General features: G+C 40.6%; 6 protein-coding genes across 13 annotated transcripts; 4 read left to right on the top strand and 2 right to left on the bottom strand.

Annotated features, from left to right (window-relative positions):
- Positions 1-477: 477 nt before the first annotated feature.
- On the bottom strand, positions 478-6,048 carry LOC129580802 (uncharacterized). 2 transcript variants are annotated; one of them, XM_055471475.1, is made up of 18 exons: positions 5,635-6,048; positions 5,480-5,533; positions 5,299-5,415; positions 4,823-5,101; positions 4,533-4,646; positions 4,367-4,478; positions 4,164-4,310; positions 3,972-4,104; positions 3,415-3,896; positions 2,897-3,060; positions 2,702-2,811; positions 2,446-2,642; positions 2,263-2,393; positions 2,071-2,177; positions 1,687-1,789; positions 1,463-1,602; positions 1,053-1,230; positions 478-967 (listed from the first exon to the last, which is right to left on the bottom strand). In XM_055471475.1, the coding sequence occupies exons 1-18, from the start codon at positions 5,719-5,721 to the stop codon at positions 842-844; spliced, it is 2,781 nt and encodes a 926-aa protein (XP_055327450.1). In that variant the 5' UTR covers positions 5,722-6,048; the 3' UTR covers positions 478-841. The 2 variants fall into 2 exon arrangements, 1 of the variants encoding a protein (XP_055327450.1); XR_008689386.1 differs by lacking the exons at positions 478-967; positions 1,053-1,230 and having other exon boundaries at positions 1,587-1,602; positions 2,067-2,177.
- A 205-nt stretch (positions 6,049-6,253) lies between these two features.
- LOC129580804 (tubulin beta chain-like) lies at positions 6,254-9,794 on the top strand. Its single transcript, XM_055471479.1, has 9 exons — positions 6,254-6,478; positions 6,867-6,975; positions 7,060-7,173; positions 7,255-7,499; positions 7,719-8,022; positions 8,138-8,208; positions 8,345-8,463; positions 8,611-8,753; positions 9,356-9,794. The coding sequence occupies exons 1-9, from the start codon at positions 6,422-6,424 to the stop codon at positions 9,544-9,546; spliced, it is 1,353 nt and encodes a 450-aa protein (XP_055327454.1). The 5' UTR covers positions 6,254-6,421; the 3' UTR covers positions 9,547-9,794.
- Positions 9,795-10,768: 974 nt separating this feature from the next.
- Positions 10,769-15,038, top strand: LOC129580803 (uncharacterized). Of its 3 annotated transcripts, none has more exons than XM_055471477.1 (13): positions 10,769-10,912; positions 11,028-11,143; positions 11,212-11,370; positions 11,913-12,000; positions 12,123-13,076; positions 13,149-13,311; positions 13,380-13,472; positions 13,555-13,688; positions 13,873-13,959; positions 14,138-14,216; positions 14,281-14,336; positions 14,492-14,620; positions 14,684-15,038. In XM_055471477.1, exons 4-13 carry the CDS (start codon positions 11,933-11,935, stop codon positions 14,784-14,786), a joined length of 1,866 nt encoding a protein of 621 aa, XP_055327452.1. In that variant the 5' UTR covers positions 10,769-10,912; positions 11,028-11,143; positions 11,212-11,370; positions 11,913-11,932; the 3' UTR covers positions 14,787-15,038. The 3 variants fall into 3 exon arrangements, with proteins under 3 accessions (XP_055327452.1, XP_055327453.1, XP_055327451.1); XM_055471478.1 differs by lacking the exon at positions 10,769-10,912 and having other exon boundaries at positions 10,919-11,143; positions 12,123-12,268; positions 12,332-13,076; XM_055471476.1 differs by lacking the exon at positions 10,769-10,912 and having other exon boundaries at positions 10,919-11,143.
- A 136-nt stretch (positions 15,039-15,174) lies between these two features.
- LOC129580805 (uncharacterized) lies at positions 15,175-16,325 on the top strand. Its single transcript, XM_055471480.1, has 2 exons — positions 15,175-15,694; positions 15,902-16,325. Exons 1-2 carry the CDS (start codon positions 15,310-15,312, stop codon positions 16,051-16,053), a joined length of 537 nt encoding a protein of 178 aa, XP_055327455.1. The 5' UTR covers positions 15,175-15,309; the 3' UTR covers positions 16,054-16,325.
- Positions 16,326-17,267: 942 nt separating this feature from the next.
- On the top strand, positions 17,268-19,126 carry LOC129581435 (uncharacterized). Its single transcript, XM_055472497.1, has 3 exons — positions 17,268-17,457; positions 18,183-18,323; positions 18,617-19,126. Exons 1-3 carry the CDS (start codon positions 17,388-17,390, stop codon positions 18,802-18,804), a joined length of 399 nt encoding a protein of 132 aa, XP_055328472.1. The 5' UTR covers positions 17,268-17,387; the 3' UTR covers positions 18,805-19,126.
- A 325-nt stretch (positions 19,127-19,451) lies between these two features.
- Positions 19,452-25,738, bottom strand: LOC129581198 (uncharacterized). Of its 5 annotated transcripts, XM_055472140.1 has the most exons (8): positions 25,523-25,738; positions 24,672-25,018; positions 23,630-24,540; positions 21,763-22,390; positions 20,612-20,808; positions 20,275-20,425; positions 19,946-20,087; positions 19,452-19,842 (listed from the first exon to the last, which is right to left on the bottom strand). In XM_055472140.1, exons 3-8 carry the CDS (start codon positions 23,658-23,660, stop codon positions 19,699-19,701), a joined length of 1,293 nt encoding a protein of 430 aa, XP_055328115.1. In that variant the 5' UTR covers positions 23,661-24,540; positions 24,672-25,018; positions 25,523-25,738; the 3' UTR covers positions 19,452-19,698. The 5 variants fall into 5 exon arrangements, 3 of the variants coding, with proteins under 3 accessions (XP_055328115.1, XP_055328116.1, XP_055328117.1); XR_008689455.1 differs by having other exon boundaries at positions 19,946-20,074; positions 23,630-25,018; XR_008689456.1 differs by having other exon boundaries at positions 20,279-20,425; positions 23,630-25,018.
- Positions 25,739-26,288: the final 550 nt, after the last annotated feature.

Genomic DNA, 26,288 nt, shown 5'->3' with positions numbered 1-26,288 from the left:
TAGTCACACCAGAAATTCAGACTCGTACGTATATCGTGCAAGACCGATCGACTACAAGTCCGAGATTTTAGGCACATTTACATATGTACAGATATACATATGTACTTGTACAGTAAACTGTTTAAATAATCATCTACGAAGCTAAATAATATTGCCGTTTTTATAATGATGATCCACGTATACAAGCTGACAAAGAGGGTTCAAAATAAAAAAATTTTTGAATGCGGAATGCAAGTGAGGACGTTAAATGCCGGCACTTGTGGTCAAATACTAGCATCAAATGTTTTTATGACAGAATTTTTTTGTTCTGAGACATATTGAGTGTCTACTGCCCATGGTTACCGTAACAAAATTCATTTTATTTTCTATTTTGAAAATCAAAAAGCACCGTATCTGTAGACTGTGGTGCAACAGCCACTACTCATAAAATAGTAACACGAATTAATGCTTAACAGTGAGTTCAAACGAATTAAGAGACAGTTTAGTGAGTTTATTCTTTCAAGAAAGCATCACGTAACGTACTCTCGTGAGTCTCGTCAGATGCACAAGCTGCAACAATAATCCTACAGAAAACAGATGCAGTACAGGTACTCGAAAGTGTTTTTATCCCTAACAATATTTTCTCGAAAGACTATACAAGATGTGCAGTGGAACACAACTGAAAGCAAACTTTCCAGCGTACTTATAATTTCACCAGCAACAGGCATATCGTACGAGTAAAAAAGTAATGCAAGCAATAACCGACAGCCTGTACAAAGCTGTTTACAGCAAACCAAATTTTCAAGTAAGTACTTAAATCCAAAACAAACCCTGCCAGCATACGAAATGGACCGCCAGACAATCATGAGGTATCCAAACGAATAGTTCTCAACCGGCGTCGGTCGACTAAGATGCACGCAGCCTCGTTGGAGTTGTTACAATAGCCAGAGGACGAAAATACGGTGAGCAGGCGGCCATCTTGCTGAATCTGTACACAAACGAATAATATAACAAAAGCACAGAAGAAACCTATACAAAATATAAAAAAAGGTTCCAAACAAAGAATAACTTACCTGAAAGCCAGCTTGCTTCATTTCGTGAGCACGAATAACATGTGACAATCCATTAGTCTTAAGAAAGGCATCCAATGCTTGAAAGGAGAAAAAGTGTCCGGTACCTCGTCGATTATTGTCGGCAAACCCAAAATCTGAATGCAGCAAGCGATCCATCTCTGGAGTGATTCGTTCCGTTCTGAAAATTATATACTTTTATGCCAGTAAACAAGAAAAAGTTTAAAATTGTAACTGTAATGCGTCCGCGTTTGCTTTGTATGGTATTTTAATGGCTACTGCCTACTTTAGTAAAGACGTGTACACACAAAAAAGCGAACCCAGGTAAGTAAACAATAATTAACCAACCGTAAGTATTCGCATAGTGCACACAGCAACATCCATAATTTTTCTAAGATTGCTTATTGAATTACCCAATAGGATCATTCCACATCAGCTCCCATGCTAGCTGACTTTCCGTTTCGATTCTAAGGGGTTTTGGAATCTCATTTATGCTTTCGATTGTTCCACTGAGAAATCTACGGTGCGGTACTCCACCGTGTACACAGAAGATCTATAGCACCATCAAGCTACTGATTTTCAACAGAACTGTTTAAACATAACATCCAAGTAATTCATTCACCGCCAGTAAACAAACCTCATCGTCAATCACAGCCGCAAGTGGCAAGTAGTCAAAAATATCATTGACAGCATTCCACACCTTTTCTCCAACAGCATCGCCAAACTTTTTCTTGCATTCACTATCACAAAATATAAGTTTATTAATGAAATTCTAACATCCGAAATGACACACACTGAGCGGTCCGTTATTACATGTACTTGAACCGTAATCTGTCAGCTAATTGAACCGTAATCTGTCAGCAAATTTATGTATTTATGTCAGCTTTTGTTTTTCTAATTGCTTTTTAACACGTATTCAAGTGATGAATAAGTAACTGGCAGCATTTGTATATTAACCGAAGCAATACAACAACTGAAACTAAATAAATAATGCCTAATAGCGTGCATTTCCAATACCTACTCGTAGAATGTAAAATTTTTTTGCACATTCCGTAGCTCATGGTTACCACGAAGCAGCCATATCCGATCTGGAGCGAGAAACTTCTGGGCAAATAAGTACGCTACCACCTGCAGGAGCATGAATACAGAGCTGCTGAGTACAAAACTTTTCTCTGCATAATGAATGAAGGCGTATTCAATTCTGAAAACTTACTTCAATACCAAAAGCCCCGCGATCCACATAATCACCGAGAAATAAAAAGGACGCCGGGGTCAAAACCGGCCCCATACGCCACAACACTTTTTCGAAGCTCATCAGATCGCTGTAGTTGCCATGAATATCCCCTGACGAATCACCGAAGTTAGCCATTGCAAACAAAATCAAAAACAAATTTACCTAATACGTAAACAGGAGCCCTTAAACGTAATAAACGAGGTTCTTTCTGGAGAATGGGTTTCAGTGATTTGCAAATCTCGAACAGGCATTCAGCGAATTTTTCCAAAGACGTTGCACCCCAGTCAAAAGCGGGCTTAATGGATTTTGCTATTTTGTTGTGCACCACGTCTTCAGTCGTAATTTCTCTTTCGAAGTACCTGTTTAAGGGCTGTCAATGTCAGAACACAGAAAAACTGATAAATAACATCTCTCTCACCGTAAGCCGTTGATCATTTCGTTGCTGCTGTTCCGCATGTTGAATGAAACAAGCGAGTTCATACGACAAAGATTCAGTTTAAACTGTTGATCACTGTTGGTAATGCCCGCCTGCAATGTTAAATAGCAGGAATGCTCAAGACACGCATACTGTTTATCATTCGTACATATGCAGGTTGCACTGCATTATACAAACCGAAAGCGTATTGGCCCCTTCCATGTCCCATAAAGTCTGAATATCACCCAAAACACCAGAACGACGAACTTTCACGGAGTGCATGGCTAACTCATATGGTTCGTGGTCATCACTGGAATCACGTAATTTTATTTTCGAGTTGGCACTGAGATCGGCAGAAGATACTGCAAAATGCAAGTATTACAAAATACTGCACTAAACAAGCCAGCGTCAGTGTGACTCATTTCTTAAACCAGTATATATAATGGCATCACAAATCAAAGCAAAGCTTGTAACTTGGCGTCACGACCTTTCTAAATGCTTTAGATAAATAATATGGCGTATAAAGGGTAGATTCCCAGCAGGCACTATTCAAAAGTTCAAACTTAAACTACTGATTTCCAGTGCAATATGTAAATTCTTCAAACCAAAACAACCCCTAAAAATCCGTTGGCAAAGTCATAAATATCAAGATCCATTCAAAACTGTTAACAATTGTTAGCTATTCTAGTGCGCGAAAATCACATTGCGCAACAAACCTGAAACAGCTGCGGTGATCGGGAAAGCCCTTCCGGTTAGCGTTCGTTTGCGACTCACACTCTCAACATTAACAACATCCATGTCACTTCTACGCGATCTGACTGGAGCTTGAAAACGCAACAATGACGATGTTCCCCGAAATCGCAGGTGACCCACAGCATTAAGAAAGTTATCCAGCGGAATATCACTTCCGTCTCCTTGCAGGTCAAAAACACTCATGGCACTTCGACATTCTGCCTCCGTAGCATTTTCATCTGGTACCAATCCCCGGGACTGTCTCAAATCGCGCAAAAGACTTTTGAATTCTTCCGCACTAAGAATCCTGTCGCTGTTCTTGTCGTAATAGCGGAACATGAAACGGCATCGCAACTCGGCTGGGACGCCACCATGTGGTGTCGTCGGATTCATTGCGCAAATACCGGCAAGGAAGGCTTCGTAAGTTAAATAACTGTCCGCATCTTTGGTGAACTCTCCAAAAGCGCTAAACCACACAATTCACTACTCATATTTCACTCACTACTGCTGCTTAAACTGATTAATGCAAAAATTGGCTTACCGATACAAGTCTTCATAATTAGTGTAAATTCCCAACTGAAAACCGGTCTCCATTGCTCGCTTGAATGTGTTTAAGTTCATAAGATCACTCGGGAAACATGCGGTAAAAAACTCTTTGTAAACAGATGCCTGATCTAAAATAAATAAACAAAATCGTGTCGCAAAATCTTCATGTTTCTAAATTCTTGCGCACCATCTTCATCAAACCGGGACGCCTGCACCAAGGAACCGATGTGGGATAAACTTAATCCACTGCTGTTATATGTAGCAGAATCTGCCTCGGACGGGGGAATTAGTTTCGGCATAAAAATCTCACAGAAACTTGTTTCCGGCTTGCTTTCTAGAAATTGCGTGTTCCATCAACTCTTGCAGTTATATTCACAAAAATTAACTAACTGATAGATGATGCATCTTTGGTCAGTTCTAATGGTTCACGATTGAGCAGGGTGAAGTTTTGGGCAATAGCGGCCAGCTGCTTCAGATCAAACCAGCGCTCCAGTTTGGGTTGCTGAACAATAAAAAAATTAGACACGGAAAATTGACCATATGATTAGATCATTACTTGTCGGCCTTCTACTGAACAGGTATAGAGGTAGGTCGTGCTAGATTGTCCATTGGGAAGATGTATGACGCGAATACGACTCAACTCCAGCTCTCTTGCCTCTTCGGTATTTATCTGAAACAAAAAACCGTATGCTACAAGAAGACTTTCTAAAAGGCTCAACAAAACATAGCAAAACCAAGAAAAATAGAAACACTAATAAATAATCAGATAACGAAAGCACGACGGAACTAAAATACTTTTTAACAAAAAACGCGAGTTTATTTGTTAGTAAGCATCGAACTGCTTACCATTTTCAGCAGTCTTTTAACGGCATCCAAATTACTTTCATCAGGTCTGGGCGTAAGAAACGGCAGCCACCATCCGTTTTCCGTGCGCGACAGCAAGCACGACATTGCGCCTTTCTTCCTGATGCATACAGCCGCAATCCTGGACGGCAAAGTGAGATAGCGCCCTGATGCGGGCCCTTCATCACCGTCGTAATTGACAATGTTGCCAGATAATTCAGGAACACCCATATCGTTTACAGTCGTGGATAGGGTTTCTGCATCTTTGGACGAATTGAGAAACTGGAACATATACGACAACGCTGAAGCCAGAGTATTAGTCGAGGTTCGCACGCACTCCTGCTGAGTCGTGCTCGGCATAGCGGGAATACAACACAGAAAAAAATACTTCCAGGGATTATTAATTCATTTGGCTAGCATACTACAAAAGATCTGAAAATATAATACAAAATAACATAATACTCATTATTAGCACATACACTGACTTTCACTGTGTCGGATAATATAGGCATCTCTGCAAGAGAGGCTCGCGCGGTATCTAGGGAGACCAATCGACGCTTTTTGGCTGACCGCAAATGCGTCCTTGTCATTGCAAGCTAGATAGAAATGCTTAGTTTAGAAAGTTAGGGTCGTGAAATAGGCAGATATGCAACAACAGACTTTTCGAGCAGTTTTGGAAGGAGATTTTCGGAGAGCCATCGGTGCAGCTGCATCCTGTTGAGAACAAGTGAACATTCAAGACGTCAAGAATTAAAAAACCTCATCGGATCAGAAATCTATCTATGAATGCCTCCGTTAATTAACCGTTCACTCACCGTCATACGTTGTTCCTCATCATCGGAAAACAAAAACTGTTCTTGCAAAGGTTCGTTCTTAGATGTCTCCATTTCGATATCAGCCATGCTGATACGGTATTTCAAAATTCACTCGGTATTAAATGACTAAGATCTTGCAAAACAAACTGACAAACATTAGGCAGGTTGGGCAAGCAGCGGCTGGTGCCACATCTTTGAACAACTGTAATTGTTCAAAGTATAAATTCCCAGAATGATAATCATTTATTTATCATAATTCTATAGCATGAAAACACAAGTTCCGGAAAATTTGAAAATTTAAAACTAATTTTCAAATGAAAATTGTGAAATTACTTTCCATTTCGCAGTTTTATTAACAAGTTTTAAACCAACCGTAAGTACACGTACTGTGCTGTTCAGTTTATTCATACTATATTAATGCAACAACAAGTCAACAACGACAACAACAATCGGCAGTTCGGCGTGAGTTCGCGAAATACGTGTTGTAGACGGTAGAGTGTAAACTCGTACGTGCTGTTCGAGAAATGCGCCATACGGGACGCCAGAATGCAGTAGATACAGTACGGCTCGCCATAAAGCTTGTGCCGTTGTCCTTTACTGTGAAAGGCCGCTTTGGCAGATCGGCAGTCGGTTGTTCATTCGCTGTTTGCTGTTTGCAGTTGAAAAGTTTCAGTAGATTGTGGCTGATCATCACAAATTCGTGCCTTGTCTGTGTGAAAGTTATTTACTAACTTTTATACTTCATTTTTTACGTGACCTTTGTGTGCGTTCCTCAATCGCCGCGACCATGCGTGAGATTGTTCATCTGCAGGTTGGACAATGTGGCAACCAGATTGGAGCCAAGGTACGTTGGAAAAAAGGTCCATGCATCAGAGGCCAGAGCATACACGTCCGTGCTGCACAGAATCTTACCTTTTGTAGAAAAATGTCTTAAGACTCACCTTTAACTGCTTTAAGTGAATGGTAAATAAAATAATAACGATACTGTTTTTGATGGAACGTAGAACGAATGACTGACGTCATAATGGCATGCGTGTCGGCGCTAGATACTGTATGTAACGTAATATGGATCGCAGCATCTGTACAGCTTACGGTTAATGGCATAGCCAGCGTAACGATAACGTTTTGAACAGATCAATAATTCCTTGATTTTGTATCGCGCGATGTCAAGTTAGGGCAGCTGTACTCCTTTTCCTGCTTGCGTTTGAATGGTATCTGTTGGGTATTCATAGTTTTGGGAGGTTATTTCCGATGAGCATGGCATTGATCCAACCGGGACGTACCGCGGTGACTCAAAGCTGCAGTTGGAACGGATCAATGTGTATTACAACGAAGCTGGGGGTACAAACTACAGAGCTCAGCATCTGCATTTTGTCTTTTTTCTACTACTGCAGATTACTAGTTATTTTGTGACCTTTTTTGTAGGCGGAAGTAAATATGTCCCTCGCGCTATTTTGGTTGACCTGGAGCCTGGGACAATGGATTCCGTCCGGTCGTCTCCATTTGGGCAGCTTTTCCGCCCGGACAATTTCATTTTCGGTGAGTATAGCGTGGTGGCTGTTGCAGGAAATACTGAAAATTTCCGCGAAAAGTCCTAATTTGCATGCAAATATTTTGCAGGACAAAGTGGCGCTGGGAACAATTGGGCTAAAGGGCATTACACGGAGGGCGCTGAACTGGTGGATTCGGTACTGGATGTGGTGCGCAAGGAAGCGGAAGGTTGCGACTGTTTGCAAGGATTCCAGCTGACGCATTCGCTCGGCGGCGGCACTGGGTCTGGTATGGGAACATTGCTCATTTCCAAAATCCGAGAGGAATATCCCGATCGCATCATGACTACGTTCAGTGTGGTTCCATCTCCTAAGGTTGGTTTATAATGCGACTTGACGGTGGCGCTTGTTAGAGGTTGACGGTTTTGGTTTACTACTACATATTGTTGACAATAATAGTTCCGGGGTAAAAACGAAGAAATACTACCTGATTTACCAGGGTATCTAGCGTTATGATTCATATGACCTTGAACTTGCGGCGTTAAATTGCCGTATTAACGGCCTAGATAAGCACTGTCAATGTCATTACTGCAGGTGTCGGATACGGTGGTGGAACCGTATAATGCCACTTTATCGGTGCATCAGCTGGTCGAAAATACGGATGAGACATTCTGCATCGATAATGAAGCGCTGTATGACATTTGTTTCCGAACCCTGAAGCTGACCACTCCTACCTATGGAGATCTCAACCATTTGGTTTCGGCTACTATGTCTGGGGTCACTACGTGCTTCCGCTTTCCCGGTCAACTCAACGCCGACCTGCGTAAATTGGCGGTCAATATGGTCCCTTTTCCTCGTCTGCATTTCTTCATGCCTGGCTTTGCTCCCTTAACTGCCCGTAAGTAATCAGTTCACCGACAATTATTTGCTGAAGTATTTTTCCAGCATTAAATCTGCTGTTTATTCGCTGCCGAGATCATTTTATTGTTTGACTGAAAATACGGCTGTTGCAGGCGCTGCACAAGGTTATCGCGCATTGACTGTTGCTGAACTGACCACGCAGATGTTTGATTCCAAGAATATGGTATGTCGATAATTAGTTTTCTGAGCATTTTAATGTTGTATTTGTGATTCTACCTGCACTGTTTATTACTTGTATTGTTTATTACATGCTGTTTGCCGAGTCTAGTATCAAGATCACATTTTCGTTTCGTTTTCAGATGGCAGCGTGTGATCCTCGTCATGGACGATATTTGACAGTTGCGGCTATTTTCCGGGGGCGCATGAGCATGAAAGATGTTGATGATCAGATGCTGCAGATTCAGAATAAGAATTCGAGGTTTGTCTTGCCTTCCTGGAATGCTCTTTAGCACTAATTATAGGAGTAGATGCTCCCGAATCCGGGTTGAGTCTGCTTGTCGGTTGTACGAGTTTACTTGATCAGTCTTCTAATTGTTCATGCATAGTAATGCCTACCTATTTCCAGTTATTTCGTGGAATGGATTCCAAATAACATTAAGACTGCAGTTTGCGATATTCCTCCTCGTGGATTAAAAATGGCAGCTACATTCATCGGGAACAGCACGGCCATTCAAGAGTTGTTCAAACGGATTTCGGAACAGTTTACAGGTAAAACTTAAGCTTAAGTCATTAACGCGCTCCAGTTATTTCATTACCAACCAGACCTGGGCAGTTATAACTTTAACTCTATAACTTAACGCGAGTTATTTGCGAGTTATCGAGTTTTAACGTAACTCTGTAGCGTAACTCGACTAAAATTTGTATACATTGTCAATGGTAGCGTAACTCGCGGTGTAACTCAGAACTCGGTTTTATGTACTTGCATGAATAGCGTAACTCGTAGCTTAACTCGCATGATTCCTATAACTTGTGACTCTAACGGTGGGCGCATATAAATATTCCACAACTGCCCAGGTCTGTTACCAACCATAAAACAGTTCCTAAACTGCGTAATGGGTATTTAGATTCCTCTATGTGGTATGAAAGCAGCATATGCAGTTTTGACTTGCAGTAGACATTTAAACAACTAAATAAGGACTTTCTATAGCAGTGTTTATCTGGCTGTAGTACGGTAATTTCGAATTTCTGCGCGCACTTCATGGTTTAGTTCCTTGCAGGATTTACCCTGTTGACAAGAAAATATTTTGCATTGTTTTTGGTTTGTTTTTTAAATAATTAATACAATGACTTACTGATGTTTTTTTCTGTAGCCATGTTTCGACGAAAGGCGTTTTTGCATTGGTACACTGGGGAAGGAATGGATGAAATGGAATTTACGGAAGCCGAATCCAACATGAACGATTTGATATCCGAATACCAGCAGTATCAGGAAGCCACAGCGGAAGACGAAGGGGAGTTTGAAGAGGGAGAGCCGCAGTCTACCGATCAGGAAGCAGCCTAAAAATTTTTTTCTCGTCTACCTTCACTGGTGTTCTTTTTGTTTTCTTTAATGTTGGTCGATCCTATTATCATCCTAAAGTTTTGTGAGGCCGGTCGTTTAGCTACGGTTTAAATTTGAGATTGACAGTCTTTTTATGTGTAATCTCAGTATCTCGTTAATCCATTTTTGTCGTGACAACTTAAATGTTTGGTGTTGCAACTGTACTAGGTTACGGTACGTGCTTAATGCTTATAAATTCTTTATTTGAACATCTGGGGTTGCTGATGGTGATACACAGCGGTTCCTCAACAGTATTAGGAATTCAGTTTCAAAAAAATTTGAAGTAGTAATCAGATTTGGAAGAAGAGTTGGCTTTAACAGTTACTGACAATGAGGAGGCGCGTGTAAGTAATTCCATTAGATTTTAAATCCTGACTGGTGAGGGGAAGATGCAGAAACAGTGCGTTTTTAAAACAGGAAAACATCGATACAATTGACTTAAACCATTTGGTGTTACCACAAGACGTTCCTATATGTACTGTCGACACTGAGCCGGCGTCCGGCACCAAAAGATAATCTGGAGCAGGGGGACGATGTATAAGTATCAAAACTGACTAACCGCCACGATGCAATGCAAAATTTCAAACAACACAATGTCCGCTGGTTCGAACTTCGAAGCTTCCAAACCGGAGCATCGGTTCTAGACCGGTTATAAGTCGGATTGCACAATGTTATTATACGTCAAATTCATTGCCCAAAGCCTCCGTTATTATTATTTATATTAGCGATTACGTATTCAATGTTCATTATGACTGTTGTGCTCTTGTCTCTAGTAGCCAAAGCCGCATAAAAATAAAATAATGTAGACGAATTTAAAGGTTTTCTAAAATATTACAAATTACAATTATTATTATGTGTTGCTAAACTTACCAGGTTGCCTGTACGAGTGGCGAATTTGAGGAGGGATCCTGGGGCTAATGTCCCCGACTCCCCGAAACTCGGACATCAAACAAATGATGTTACAAATTCGCAAGAAGGGGGTTGTTACTGCTGTTACATTTCGAAATTTTTTACGGTGGAGGTCGCCGAAAAGCGAGAACACCGAATAGATACCGAAGCGAAAAAGCGGTTTATAACCGACCCTTTGGTGTGAGTCTACTGCCCTCCCCCCTCCGAATTCGCCTAGATTCGCCACTGGGCTGTACCGTTAATAGTTGACGGATGTGTGTGCGAAATGCGAATAACTTTGTAGTTTGTACATGTACTCGTAGTTTGTACCCAGCAAGCGTAATACAGTACGAAGCCGATATTTGGACCGTTCGAACTATCGGCCATAGTTTGCCGCCTGTTGCCATTGGAATTTGGGCAGCCCAACTCGGAGTTTCGGGTTCGTTTCAAGTTTTTGTAGGATTTCACATGTCGAACTTTGTTTTTGTTATTATAAGGATTTTTCATACTATTCTCCTTCATTATTTGCTTATTCTGGCTGCCGTTTTTTACAGACTAAGACGATGCTATGGACGTTGGACATCTTGCATTGCGGTAAACTGACAAATCAGTGAGGTGCCTTAGGAATCTGCTCTCTTTGCAAGATTCTACGCATGTTAAGCGAAGGGCGGTAAGTTTGATTTCCCTGATTTGCACACTACAGGTTGATAGGATAATTTTTTGTATTTCCAATCGCAGCACCGGAAATGCAAATGGTCTTGTGCGATTACTGAATAGAACGGCTTCCGCGGAAGGACGAAAGCACTCACGAAGGAAACAAGAACCGTTTGTATGACGATACAGTGGCAGTTTGGCACCATTAACTGCAAACGAATATCCAGCGAGCCTGGTTCGAATGTAAGTTCCGAAAAAAGAAAGGTAGCATACCCGTACTTTAGCTTGCATATAACGCACAATCGCACATGCCTAAACATGTTCAAAAATGTTGTTAGTTTGCTTCGGTGCTTCTGTAATTTTCATGGTTTCATAAATTTATTTGCAATATCGAATTGACACAGGAAGTCCTAACTGACAAGTAAGTTAAACTTGTTGGCCGTCTACTATTGCTGTTGTTGTATTATTCGGTTTATTAGGTTGCTGCTTGGTTATTCTTGTCTTGGTCTTCTAGGTTTTTGAAAGTACATTTTTTATTAGAAGCAGTGATTGATAACCAATAATTAAACTGCAAATTATGCCAGACCGTTTTTTTCGAGAACCTGAAATTGAAAAAAGACGGTTAGAGCCATGAAAGTTTGATCATGAAGAGCGCAATTACGGTAGATAAGAATATCAGTTGTTTTAATTCATCTTTTTTTTTGCTGGAGATAGATTTGATGAATGATTGCTTTAGTAGCCATTTGTGACCAATAATTAAACTGCCATTTTTGGTTTCTTTTTAGCTAGTAACGTGCGTAAAATCATGGAGCTCGCTCCCAAGGACAAGGAGGGAGAAGTGTTGTATACTGACGACGAGGACGATGTTCGGTCGTAAGTTACCAAGTTTGTCTGAATTGGCAGGTTGTACTGCCAAACGATTTATGCAAAAGGGATATGGTCATTATAGTGTACGTATCCAGGCAGGATGCTGCAGTTTTAGCGTCTGTTTCCAGATTTTGCACGGTATCGTCGACGGAGCACGGCTGTGAGCTACCCAGGTACTGCAAGAAAGGAAGTATTGCCGATAGTTGGTGGAGTAGTCAGCAGCCGACGACCCAGCAGAACCTTGTCTCCCGAACGGACACTAGTAATCGTTCTGGTCTGTATGCCAGCTCGACCTGTATAAATGCATCCGATGAGGTTCTGTATATTGTCCGACCAGATGGGATGTCCTCTGATTCCTCTCTAAGCGGTGCTTCGTCCAACAGTCACGTCAATGACGTCAGCATGGCTCAGGACTTGCATATTCCATCCAGCAGCATGTCCCGATCCACACGTCCTAGTCGTGAGACAGAAAATTCATCTGAGCACAACTGGCAAGTGAAGATCACGGAAAACGCGCGAATCAAGCTTTTCAAAAGTAAACCCGGCAGGGATTTGCAATCAAATAGCGGAAAGGTGACCTCTACGAAAATAGGCGATTGTACAGAACAAAACACAAACAGATCCGGTGGTTCGCTTGGTCCCGAGCTCAGCCAGTTGATTGTGCATAGTGTCAATTCTTTTGGCAAGAGAGGAAGAGGTCGACCTCCTGGTAGCACTAAAAGTTCAAAGATGCCACCGGTCCATACACCATCTAACAGTTTTGCTGCGCCGTCCACTTCATCGAAAAAAATCGCTGTGTCCATTGTTAAGCCGTCCATTTCTCGATCAAAGGCGCTGAGAGGATTGTCAACTCCAAAAAGCCAATCGACTAGAAATTTACTTGTACCAGAGGTTACGTCAGAGACTAACGGCTTTGTGAGCATTTTGAAAACAAATAAGATGATCGGCATGAAAAGAATCGTTACGGATGGCATTCTGACTGCTGAGCCAGATACTGTGGACAGCGACAGTGAAACGGAACCTCAGGCGAGGAATCTTGTACAGGTGAATCGTCCAGTCTCGTCTAAATGTTCGACTCGACGGTACGTACTAGTAAAGGTCAAGGATGCTTTTGAAACAACAGATTAAAGAAAAAAGCTTTTTTTTCGTTTTAGGAAAAGATGTGATCGTCAGTTTCTTTTGGAAAGAGATATCAGCGACGGCACTGAGTTGTTTCCCATCAGGGTTTACAATGATATTAACGGTTTACCCGCTCCATCGTTTCGCTACAGCAAAAATATCATTATTAGAGTGCCTGGATATGAACGGACGCCTTGCGTAAGAAAGTGTTCGCTGTTGTGGACTGATCATGCTGGAAGATTGAATTTTATGCATGGTTTAAATAGGTCTGCCAGTGTGTCACGTTTTGTGATGCTAGGTGTCACTGCATGGGCGAACCCTTCGATAAATCAATCACGGAAATCGCCTACGATGAATTTGTTAGTTCATTGTACTTTACGGAAGCTGATATATTACGAAATTTCAAATCTGAAGTTTTATATTGTTTTTTTTTTGTTTCAGTCACGACTGCTGAGGAAAGCGAGCACTTGGCAGTCATCTGTAATAGCAAACGTGCCTCGATCAATTTGGGAATGTAGTCGCGACTGCTCATGTGGGCTTCACTGTCCCAATCGGTCCGCACAACTTGGTGTAAGGTGCGCGGTATGACAGTATGACTGGTAGTTTGCGATGTACCTATTCGGAATTTGTCCTTGTGCAGAAATCTGTTGACGCTTATAGTGTTTTCTTCAGGACATGTAAAAATATCTCTTGCTTGATTTGTTTCAGCCGTACAGAGTAGTGATTATTATTGTTTCATGCTTGCCACTGTATGTTTAGGTATCCGTTTGAAATTTTTATGACAGCAGAAAAGGGCTGGGGTGTGCGGCCATTATGTGATCTTCCGGCAGGAGCATTTGTGGCAGAGTATGTTCAGAACTTTATTGTACTCCGTCAGCAGTAAATTGTCAGTAAGGCTTTACTGAGATAGGTAACTGTTTTATTATTCCGTTTTTACTGTTGTTCTTACGCGTTCTCAGTGCATCGTAACGTTTAGATCAGATGCCGCCATTTCGAGTAACTGCAGGCACTCTTTAATTTGTAGATATGCAGGGGAATTGAAAGAGGAAGCTGATTCGGATTATTGGTCAAATTCCACATGGTACACCTTTTGTCTGTCGGCGGTAAGTTTTGTTGATTTGTTTATCTAACACAGGCAGCCAAAGAGTTTAATTACTTTCATCTTAGGACAATGGACCAACAGGATACTTTTTGGATGCTAGTGTTCTTGGAAACTTTACGCGGTACGTCTTGGTAGGAGGTTTGCTTTACTCTTGTACACGTGCATTAAGTAGCGTTTGACATCACTTTTAATTAGATAGTTATTTATTGTATCGAAAAAATGTTTCGCTGGGAAAGACATAAATTATTTAGCTTTATCTGGTAGTATTGGGTTTAGGTTTATTAATCATGGATGCGTTCCAAACGTTGTGGCGGTGAACGTATTTTATGACGACAGTAACCCGGACTGTGGGATGCACGTTGGTATGTACACCGTTCGCAAGATCCGGGCGTTCCAAGAATTAACGTGAGTGAAACTGAGAGTCATTAATTTTTAATAAAGTACTATAATGTATTTACCTATTTCTAGAATTGACTATGGCAAAACGTTTTGGGACGCAAAGATGCAAGCTGGAGAGTACTGCAAATGTAATTCTACAAAGTGTTTGTACCGGCAGCCACGTTCATTGTAAAAATGTACCAAACTGTTCTACGGAGTTTTCATGTTTGTACTTTTTATTTTTTCTGTGATGAGTTAACGGGTTCAGCCTGCCCTTTGTGGAAACCATTGTATTTTTTTGTGCCTTTCGCTTTAAAAATTGTCCGATAAGCTGCATCATGCTCTTGTTTATTTTTATGCACTTTACAGGTCAGCAGTGTTTTCATTAAGTGTGATACTTTGCTGTATTTCAATTTGGTCATTTAGATAAATGCCTTGGAAGTTGTTGCTGAGAAGTTAATTACCCGGCTGCAAGTTTAGGTTGCAGCTTTTTCCAATGCTCTGAAAAAGCACAATAACAACGACAAATGGCATGCCCTGAAGCGAATTTTGCCGCCTTTTGCAGCGAGTTTTTCCCTTGCGGCATTGATATTCTAGTACCAGCAATACCCACCCATCCTGTACGGATTTTGCAGGTCTTTGATGGGATCATTTTCAGACGGCGGGAGTACAATAAGGAATTTTTGTAGTTTTTGTAATAATTATCGGCTGTAATTATGGAAATCCGCTATTGCGTTGGTTTGTGCTTTCTGGTGCTTTTATGCGCTATCGACGTAAGTCTACAGGACGACGAGGAGGGTCCAGTAATGGATTCTACCTTCGCCCATCAAGGAGATGACGCCGAGGCCAGCGCAGAGGCGAAGGAGGACAATGCCGATGAGGCGGTAACATCTGGACACGCCAGTACCCAGCGTAGTACGAAAAGCACGAAGACAACCAAAGCAACTACTACCACCGAAGCGGATGAGGAAAATTCATCGCAAGAGCCGCCGACCCAGTGCTATTCCGCCGTAACGGATGAATTTGCGGAGGTTGTCGCGGTTCGGAATATCGGAGACTGCAGCTGCGAAGAGGCTCGCGAACAAGCCCGGAACACTCACAGTAATCCTAACAGAAAAATTTGCCTAATTAATTAATATATAAATTGAATAAATTTAACTTGATACATAAAAGGTTTAACGTGGAAGAAAGGAAATTAAAAGCTGTTTCAGACATTGCATATTGTATCGCACAGATGTATGTTTTTGTGAACACCAGTTTTCCCTTTGTGGTAAGTTATCTGTAGTGATTCAAAATATTATTCCACAGGAATCGGACAATATATACCCCAGTGCGATGAGGACGGGAACTTCCAGCAAAAGCAGATGTGGGGCAGCACAGGATTCGCGTGGTGCGTGGATGACAGTGGCAACCAGGTTTCGCCGGGAGTGAGGGCATTTGCTAGGAGGCTGGAATGCTAGACTGTACTGTTGCGAGCGACAGAGAACTGCTAAGCCGACGCTCTTCTGAAAAGGGCTGGTAATGTTTCTGACTGGGATGTAGGATTTTTTTAGAATGGGCTGTTAGTTGCTAAAGAATAGCTCTCGTTTCCCTCGAAAACCGCCTAGAGTCGCGAAGTTTTGTGTGTGTAATATCCGCCGCTGTTGCATTTCGTAATTAACGAGTTTTACCGTCGTTATGCATTTCGTACTGAAGTACAATAAATATTGAACGATAAATTACAGAAGTACGTACTGTGTAAGAATTGACTCTTGACTGATACTTTTTTTGCTGTAACTCATTTAAAAACACTGATTCAAATATAAATATAGGCAGGTTCATCTTATTATTAGTGCTCACATAAATTTCGAACAATTCGAATCGATGTTTGCGGTCAGTAAAAATAACGAGCAAGTTAATCGTTATCAGCTGCTGATTTTCGTGGACACTCGTAGAATACTCCATCGTGCCGCGTAATGCGGCGACGAGATAACTCAAGAAGCACTGTAAGGATTGCTGTAGTATATTTTTTGTAGTCTGTGTTGGACATGATTGCTACTCTACGAGTAGTCTTTGTGAGATTCGAGTGAGATGTTCTATTCCTGAAAATACGAGTACAACACAAAAATCGATGGAATTACATAACTTCCGCTTTTGTGTTGGTATCAAGTTGTGAGCGCATGTGTCATAACCGTGCAACTGGGTCAGTTCAAAAAAGTTTTATGCTAGATTAAGAAGAGTCAACTCACAGTTGTGATCGTAGTGTACAAAATGGATGTACTGTACAATCTGACAGCAGATAGGATATGCTGAAGATATCCTTTCGCACATCTTCAGGGTACAAATTTATAAATCTGCAAAGTGCAAACTCTTCAAAGCCTTTGGTGCACCATTCGTACGTACAGTGTACCTATGTCCACTAGTAGAAGTCATCGTAGTTTTAGTTGGCTTTTATAAAGAGCATTGAATGCTAAGAATATAAATTTTCTGGTGACGTTTGCGGTTAAACTACATGTATGATGACATGCATATGGTGTTGTACGCATTTCGATACACATCTGGAGCAAGCACATGGATGTTTTCCGTAGCTTGTGCTTCTACCGCTTAAAGAACAAAAATTACGCAACCTTTTTACGCTGTAGTAGGCGTTTTTTGCTCCTTCACTTAAAGTACAAATCACGACTATACTTTTTGCGTTTTTGAGTGCCTTGCGGTAAACCACAGCTTAGTTCAGCTCATAAAAACTTTCAAGACAGTATAAATATTGTGGTTTTTTCCTATTTTCTTATCGTGAACTTTATATACTGGGCAGAAAATGTATGGCCTCAGCTGGACGTTAGGCATTGCAACAGTGATAATAGTAGTGTGTGCTTCGGCTACACATGGTAAGTGAGCATTCTGTAACCAAGCATTCTTTAGTCTTCAAACGCCGAATAATTCTTTAACCCTGAAATCTGAATAGTTCAAAATACCATTGCATTATTCGAATTCCGTGCACCTATGTACACCAGTACAGAATTATGAACTACGAAACTAATCGTGCTTTTGTCATAGACTTTTCGTGGCGATAATAAATATAATACTATACTTTTTTGTTGTAGAACAATTTCACCGCCTTATTTGTTAGCATATATAATGAATTTGGCTGTTTGTGCTGCCTGCTTCCTCCCGCAGCGCTGACTGTGGATTACATAAGAATATTATGAGTTTCAGCCGTCTTCAATTTCAGTAAAGTACCGATATTCTAACTTCTATGCGATAACTTAGTTACTGTTGTAGAAAAGAAAATAATTACCAAGACGTTAGACTAATATATGCCCTGTCAGCATAAAACCTAATCTGCTTGTAATAGAATTTACTTTGTAGCGATTTTTAGTTAACCAAAATTCGCATATATGAGAATGTTTCCAGTCGGGCATTCTTTACCGACATTAGATTTTGTCTTATCAGTCGTACTCGCTTTATATGTACAAACATCGACGTTAGTAAAAGTTGTACCTTTTATATAGGTCACTGATGCGAATTGTCATTTAACTTTAACTTGCTATAAATAAACACTATGACGTTGACATGAAACTGGCACCATAAATTAATTGATGATAATTTTTAGTGACCGCTATAAGATGCTATGTATGTGAAAGCAGCAAAGCGCCGGCATGCAGCGATCCCAGCCAGCTGAGTACGGCACTAGTCGACAACTGTCAGTTTGCTGCCGGGGAAAACGTCTGTTTCAAACGCCGTGGTCCAGGAAGTGAGTTTTACTTATACAAACACTAGGAAAATCTATCTTCCTTTATTTTTTAAAATGTACAGTAACCTGGTATTCCCTTTGCGATACGCAGCATCGTAGAGGCATATTAATTACAGTAGCTGCATGTTGCCATTACTTGCACTATAAACTTTAATGGTTTCTTAACTTTCTGTAATAAAGAGTGACCCATACATACAAGTACATACATACAGTACGTGTGCATATATTAAATGTTGAATATCTGGTGCTACACATAGTAGTGGTTTATGCTTTAATCTTTGCAATTTTAACAGGTCTTACACAGCGCAACTGCATGCTACGTCCACCTGCTCCTGTGGATGGCTGCCAAATTGACAAAGACACAGGCGTCGAGACCTGCATTTGCTCAGGACGCGATTTGTGTAACAAATCTCCGGCATTGAAAAGCCTCGTGATCGTTATGGCGATTTGCATTTTAGGAATTGTGGCTATATCATTATAAAAATTATCTAAAAATTTAAGCAACGTAAGGTAATACTCTGTTGTACTCTGTGATTTGTTCGGTCCAGTGCGTGTTATTCTGTTGATTAATGAGGTGGGTAAGGGACAGTGAGAATGTATATATGGACATCCGGAAACCGAGTGAATGTAGGTATCTGTACACTTGTATTTAATACTTACGAAATCTTCACTGTATTACCTACAGAAAGGTATTTTTAATGGGATGACTATTGACTATTGTGTGTTGTTTCACTGCTGAGTTACATCAGATGCATCGTTTTTGTGTCGCAGCATGTGTAGCTCTATTTCAGCGTATACCTAATTGAGCGGTGTTTTCATGTGGTTAATGCATATTAAAAACATGATGTACAATACTTCGAATAATATACGTATTACTAATAATATAATTTTTCTTACGACCTGTACGGAGTGCGAGTACAGTATAAATAGTGCGCTTGTGTTCTCAAACATCGTACTCGTACAATACTAAATTTAGCCAATCCAATATCATAGTTTTGTCGCAGGCGAATACGTAATAGACCAATCACTTGCGTTCAAAAAGCGAATTTACTTGGGGGTTCTATTATTTGTACTTTTATTTGTTTTGTACACTTACCCAACAATAATTAATAATACAGCGAAGCGCGATCTTGGGGGAGCTTATAAAAAATCCCAAATCCGTCCAACTAAATTTTATTTTGAGAAGCACGTACACATAAGCAAAATAAAGGCTCAAAGAAAGTTTTTCACAGTTAAAAGCTTAAAATCAAATGCTTGTTAACGATATCCTATTGCTTTGTAAATTAATATTTATTCTGCGAAGACGTAAGCTAGTATACATTTACACAGACGTGCACAATGTTAGCAATTACTAGCAGATTTTCGTTGTAAGATTTCAATAACACGATAACGAGATGCACAAGACTATAACGTACGAGGTTAAAAAAGACCGGAAATGCGTACTGGCTTTGCTTGGAGGGACTTCAAGTTGTTGAGCATCGACGACTGGCTCCCCCACATAAATCTCCTCTACCTGACCCTGAAAATACAGAAAGGTCACTGCTGATGTTTTCTCGCCACTGTAGCGACGATAAATGCTTATAGTAATTGTTTTCTTTTGCACCATGAAAAATTTTACTTACCGAACTGCTACTATGCTGTAAAATGCCAACGCACATGTAAAAACGACGGGCAAAATTATTAAGAGCAACCAGATGCTCTTCAGTGCAGGAATGCGGCTGGTCCATCAAAAGGCATCGGCTTATATTGACCTTTAGAAAGCGTCTAAAAATTAATACAATTATTTTCAGGGAAAATTTCGAATTTGTTTAATGGAAATTGGACAGCTGTTATACTGTTCACAACGCACTTCAAAACGCAACCTGCGAAGCGGTTTTTTATTTCGAGTTTCTTCGATTCTGGCATGCAGTCACATCTCAAAAATTATTCAGCTTCAAACATTCGTGCTTACCTACAAAGCTCTTGATTTCCAAATAATGTTCTTTGGTCCTGAAGAAGAAGCACTTGTTCGGATCCGACGGAAAAGTCCAGACACGGCAGCAGACTTAATGGATAATATTCATCTTCTTTGTCTTTACAGGCTTTCGCGCTCTTTGTCAAGGCTGTGCTCATATAACCAGAAAACGCTATTAACTTGTATTGTGCACGGTTTTGTTGACTGTTTTATTCGCGATATGTGTGCCGTCTGTTACTAATTATTTAATAAAAACCAGCAATTTCTAAGATACTGTATATTGTAGGGAAATTAACAGCGTTTCGTATCAGAAAACAATTTGTGAGACAGAAACCTGTGACAAAGCCTTCCCCTCCTTCCCGCGTGGACAGTATGTTCATGAAAGTGTACAAGGATCGCATTAGTGGTTCTGTGGATCGCTTGAATTTGCACGTTGAGGAATCCGAATTCTGCGGTGCCACGAATATTTCCCCGGAAGAATCACTTGTCATATATTTATCCAAACTGGCTTGAAATATCTCCAGTAAAAATCTGCAAAAGTTCGCGCAATGAGTAGAGGCATTACCTCGATAACGGGTACAACTACAGGTGCTTCTGTCCTTCGCAATTACTATAGCATGTTTTACAATAGACAAAACAATTTAAGCTATTAATATTATTTTTACCTAATTTATTAACTTGCTTTTAATTTCTGTACGTAATTAATTCTGTAATCAAGTTTATTTTACTGGCGCGAAGCAGTGTTCGAAGTGCATAGATTATTAACATCATTATTATTTACACAGAACGATAAGTGTTGCTCACAATCCTATTCTTATGTTAAGTTAACTTACAAAGTTATGTAAAATGGACGGAAGAAGTACGCGGAGTAGTACTGCATTGTTTAATCATTTATTGTACATAATAATATCATCATTAGTACAATACTCTAGTCTCTACCGTAGTATGTAGAAATCGGTACTCACTATCGGTATTAATATAAAGCTGTTGTAAAGTTGTACAGTGGCATCACCGTGTTGCTCGTACTAAAGCTCCATTACAGTAATTGGTCACAATATCATTAAAGTAAAGTAATTAAAAATATGTACAGTATCACGTGCGAAACAAAAAAATGTTCGTATTTTTCCGACGAAAAATCTTTTTTTCCGTGCATTTGGTGAACTCCGTATAGATATGCCGAGTAAAATCTGTACCGAATTGAAGAAGCCATCACTTACTGCGTACAATAATATCGTTAAGTCAAAATATGTAAATTTTATTTTGTCATAGGCTTAATATTCTGGTGTTTTGTCATAAGAATTAGGAAATCTAAAAAAACAATGAATCAAATGAAGCAGGTGAGGTTTTCCATGTTTACGTTAGCGATTCATGACTCATGTTAACGTTAACGTAATCACGCTGTAGTTGTTAGGCATAATAGAGCATAATCAACAAATTATCGACCCATATGTAAAACTTTCGGCACCGGCCTTGCCTTTACTTTACCTCAGTTTTTGAACCATTGTGTTGCCAGACAGCATATCCGACGACAATGTGGCGGCCACCAAATTCGGCAGTTCGGTAAAGGGCAACTCATAATTAAGGCGCACCAGCGAGCAGAAGGGAATTTTCTGGATTCGATCGGCCGGATGGTCACGATCAATGAGGCTGTGGTTGTCAGAGTCCAACAATCGCGCTATGCGGTTAGCACTGCAGACGATGGACGACTGGCAGCGGTAGCGGTAAGGAATATAGGAATTCCCATACCATTGCACTTCCGGTCGTGATGGACTGACGGTAACATTTTCCGGCAGCTCGAACCATTCGCGATTATTGCTGCGGATTCTAATTAAGTCCGTTATATCGGGCAGTCGGGCTCGATTTCGTCGGAAATGATGATAGACGAGTTTTCGGCCGACGAGTAGATTGGGCCGGTTAATCTTGTTAGCCCGAGCTCGCGGCTTCTTGTAACGAACTGCATTAGGAGTAAAACGATTCCTTAGGATTTTCTCTTTTGCATGGTATCGGTAAGTATGATGAGCCGTCGGAGCCGGTCGGTTTCTCGCTGGGACCAGTTGTGCATACTTCTTGGTCTTTTTGGAAGAACAATAATGCATTGACAACAACAACGCGCCTGAAAAGACAAGTGTAATCCGTTATGACTGAATTCCTTTTTTGGTAAATTATTAGATTGGTAACAAGTATTGACAGCTTGATCTAGTCTTATTATCCTACACGCAGTGTAGTCCTATTGGCATACATATGTATACCGTATACAGATGTGCGCATAACAATCATTTATTTACAGAACAGAACGCCAAAATTTTTACTTTGCTCTCATACGGTAGACAGATTTTGAATGTTCACATAAAACATAGAAAAATGTCTTTTCGTTAGAATTCCTCGAACGCATTAATGTGTAATTAGACGCTGATGAAATTTGGTTAAATTAAAGAGTTACGAAAAACAAACAAACTTTGGATAGAAAATTTAAATTCTGTTCACCAGTTTAATATTGATGCACCGACTCACACCTGGTGCACTTATATTGTTGCACTGCACACAAAACTACTTGTAAGCCAATCTTGAATTTCCGTAATAATGACCTTAATTTCTATATTGTAAGTAAACACGCACCGCCGGTTATCGCTTTCTAAGTAAGCTGTAAGTAAGCTAAAAATTAGTATGTAATACAGATACAGAGTAGTACAGTAATACATATGTTGGGCAGTACTGTGTCTATGACGTTTTTAATATTATCGAAGCGCCGGTACGCTGCCGCATAAAGGTACCTATATTTCATTAAGGTTAAGTTATTTAACCTCAGAACTGATTGTAATTCAAATTCCGGTGTGTCAGCACTATGGTAATATTTACTGATAAGATGTAGAACGCCTTTTAGCATGTTTTGCTGCCACTGCAAGGCGTTGTTGTAACAGTACATAATTAACTTATAATTCTTAAAAGCATACTATACATCATATCAGACTATATAATATGTGTGTCAATCAAGAAACGTGTTCGGTCTACGGACGTTTTACTAAAGTAATCCGTTAGATAAGAACTGAGCAAAAAAATTTTATAGCTATTTAGTATTAAAACTCTGAAATTACAAAAACAAATTCAGAAATTAAAATCACAAAAATCGGATACTAAATTTCCAGCACGCAAAATTAGACCACTATATATTTTAGTTATTGTTAGCATCCACCACAACCCGGCCCGGGGTGTTTGTTTTAACTCAAGAGGAAACATTGTCGATGGCATACATTATAAGCACAAGCACTGCCGTTAAAGTTTAAAGCTGTGTGGAGTATTATCGGTGCATGAAGTTATGCAAATCTTAATTCAAAACAATAGCGGCATCACTTACCTAGCATTAGAATAAAAGCGGTTGACCTCATAACATCAAATCAACTCAGAATCACAATATTGCTGGTACGATACTCGTAGTTTCCGTTGAGTGACGCCTCGCATTGGTCAATGTGGAACAATTGCAATACGAAAAACAGCGTTACTACTCCTTGGCACATAGTGCCAGATAAAACTGAAATTGCTAAATTAAGTGTTATTTCCGGTGTCCCATAATTCGAGGTCGGGATTGATCAGATTAACCCCGGTCAAACCGGTAATTTAACTTAAGAACCGTTAATCAAGAAACACATCTTGCGCTTCTTTGACGCCATGCAGTGAAGCCAGCTGATTCATATATATGGGAGACAGGAAATCTGCATCCTGTTGCGGAAATCTTATGTCATCAGATTATATGTATTGAAGTACTTTTCAAATCAGTTCTTCGCCGCGATATATTCCGCCATATAACCCGTGCGTCCAGTTACATTTGATGTGTATTATCGGATCATGTTAAAAAGAGAAAAATTGCCGCAGCCGCTGACAATATACTTGAAGGGAAGAAGGGATGTGATATCCATAGCGGCGCTTAGCGGTCGATCAGTGCACTATAAGGCGATATCTTAAGATTGTAATCCATGTTATTTGCACATGTTGAGAAATCACTGACACAATGGCGCGCCACTGTACACACACACAGCACCGAACGCGGACTACACCGCGCACAGGTTGCGTAATTTTATGGATTCTCCGCCCGCGAATATCTTTCTTCTAAAGGATGACGATTTGAGCCGTGTACACTATTCCCCAAAGTGGAGCAAAAAGTTTACAAGCATGCAGCATGAACCGGCCGGGCAGCGAGCGGCTCGTCTCTCTTTGGCATCAATGGCAAATGGCGGTTACACATATATGTCCAGTGATGAAGTGAGGTAACTAGTCAGTAATATTTGTCCATGATGTTAAGCAGTCCGAAGTAGTGTCAGAGTCAATAAAGCTTAGTTATGGACTTGTGTTGACCTTTTGTACTTAGATTTCCTCATAACCAGCCCACAACAATCACGTACTCGGCAGTGCGCCTGATTCCCGCTGAACAAAGGATCCGCTGTGCTGTGCAGTGCTGCAGCCGCACAAGTGCATCGCCAGCATCCATTCATGGAGACAAAATACGCCATCCGCGATGTGACATGTACGGCTGCTGAGGCTGCACGCCTGTGCAGTGTAGAAGGCCTATTAACGAATAACGGCTGCAAAAGGGAATGGGCTGTGGCGTAACTTTCTCACGCAATGCGCCCGGCAACACGACCTGAAAGTCATTATGTTTTTCCCGTCGTCCTATTCGGCGCGGCAGAACAACTTTGTTACGGGCTCAGGCCCATTCTCATTATGTCGTGCGCCTTTTACCCTCAATAGCCTGAAAACTTTTTTGCACAGATCAAACACGAAATTACCACTCGTTCCTGCCATCCACGCTGGCAAATTACTTACGCTAATGGCGAACAGGCCGTAAACAGATTACGCACGGTGGGTGAAAATATGCCGTTTCATGATCAAATGGGGGTACGCATAAAAACGTTTTAAAACTTAAGAGGATAATAGCGCCTACGCAATGAAATGTATGTCTTTTTCTACATGATACAGGAATTTATTCTTTGTGAATTATGAGTATTTTAGTTTTTTTTATCAGTATTAGCAAAGAAGCAGAAACCTTGTTGCAGATAATAATCTGCAACATTATTGTATATTATACAATGTCATGCAATTGCCAACCAAAAATCACGCCCAAATAGGTAAGCATGTTACTAATGCATCAGATGCCGATTCAAGAAAAGCCGATAAATTAAAGTTCCATAATGCGTACAATATACGAGTATTGTATGTAGCGACAACAATGCAATTAAGCGGAAAACAGGTCTACCTTAATTCTATAGCGCAGCCCGTCATATTAATGAAATTTCAGAAAGCATTGTGAGGAGGAAATAGGCTTTATGATTGAGAGTTTTAAACGAAAATCGTTTATCTAAACAGAACGATATCAGCTGGACTTGACATCCAATTTTTAGCCACTTCTATCAATCAGAGAGCTAAAACTACTGATCATCCATCCGCACTTCACCAGTCGTGTCTTGAATGTACTTTTCGGGCTGTTGCTCTCTGCATCAGCTGCTAGTGTTGGCACAATAACGGGCTAATTGACGGATGGCAGTTTCATTTCCGGTTGTGCCAGACGCGGTATCAACGTTACCAAGCGCACCTAGATTTGATTATGAGTTATCGCTGTTCGCTACTACGCCGAACGAAGACGCACATCGCAGTGTGCATGCGGTTAGTGAAATCTGAAAGTGCCGCTTTTGGTCGCACGTTAATACAGTTGTATTAAATCCTTTAGGAAGTCTCGTGGAAGAGCTCCTAGTAGTAGTGCTGACGCGGTTTTCTTAGTAACACTTCCGAAATTCGTGTCGCAGCAGTGGCTATCAAAAGCTTTTGGTCCAGGAAATCAAAGCTGCTAAAGACAGCGAGCGATCTGCATGCGCGCGCATAGAAACTTATATCGGAAAATGCAACAACGTATCTCATGGTGGTACTGCATGTGTAGGTCATTCATCTTGACATTTTGCATTGAGATAAGTCATTCATTTCGACTTTAATACGAGTACATAGAACATTATTGTGTTATATTAGAA

This window comes from Paramacrobiotus metropolitanus, unplaced genomic scaffold (genome assembly GCF_019649055.1).
Source record: "Paramacrobiotus metropolitanus isolate TYO unplaced genomic scaffold, Prichtersi_v1.0 Parri_scaffold0000005, whole genome shotgun sequence".
Lineage (NCBI taxonomy): Eukaryota > Metazoa > Tardigrada > Eutardigrada > Parachela > Macrobiotidae > Paramacrobiotus > Paramacrobiotus metropolitanus.
The sequence above is the reverse complement of the archived record's forward strand: the minus strand, read 5'-3'. Positions and strand labels throughout refer to the sequence as shown.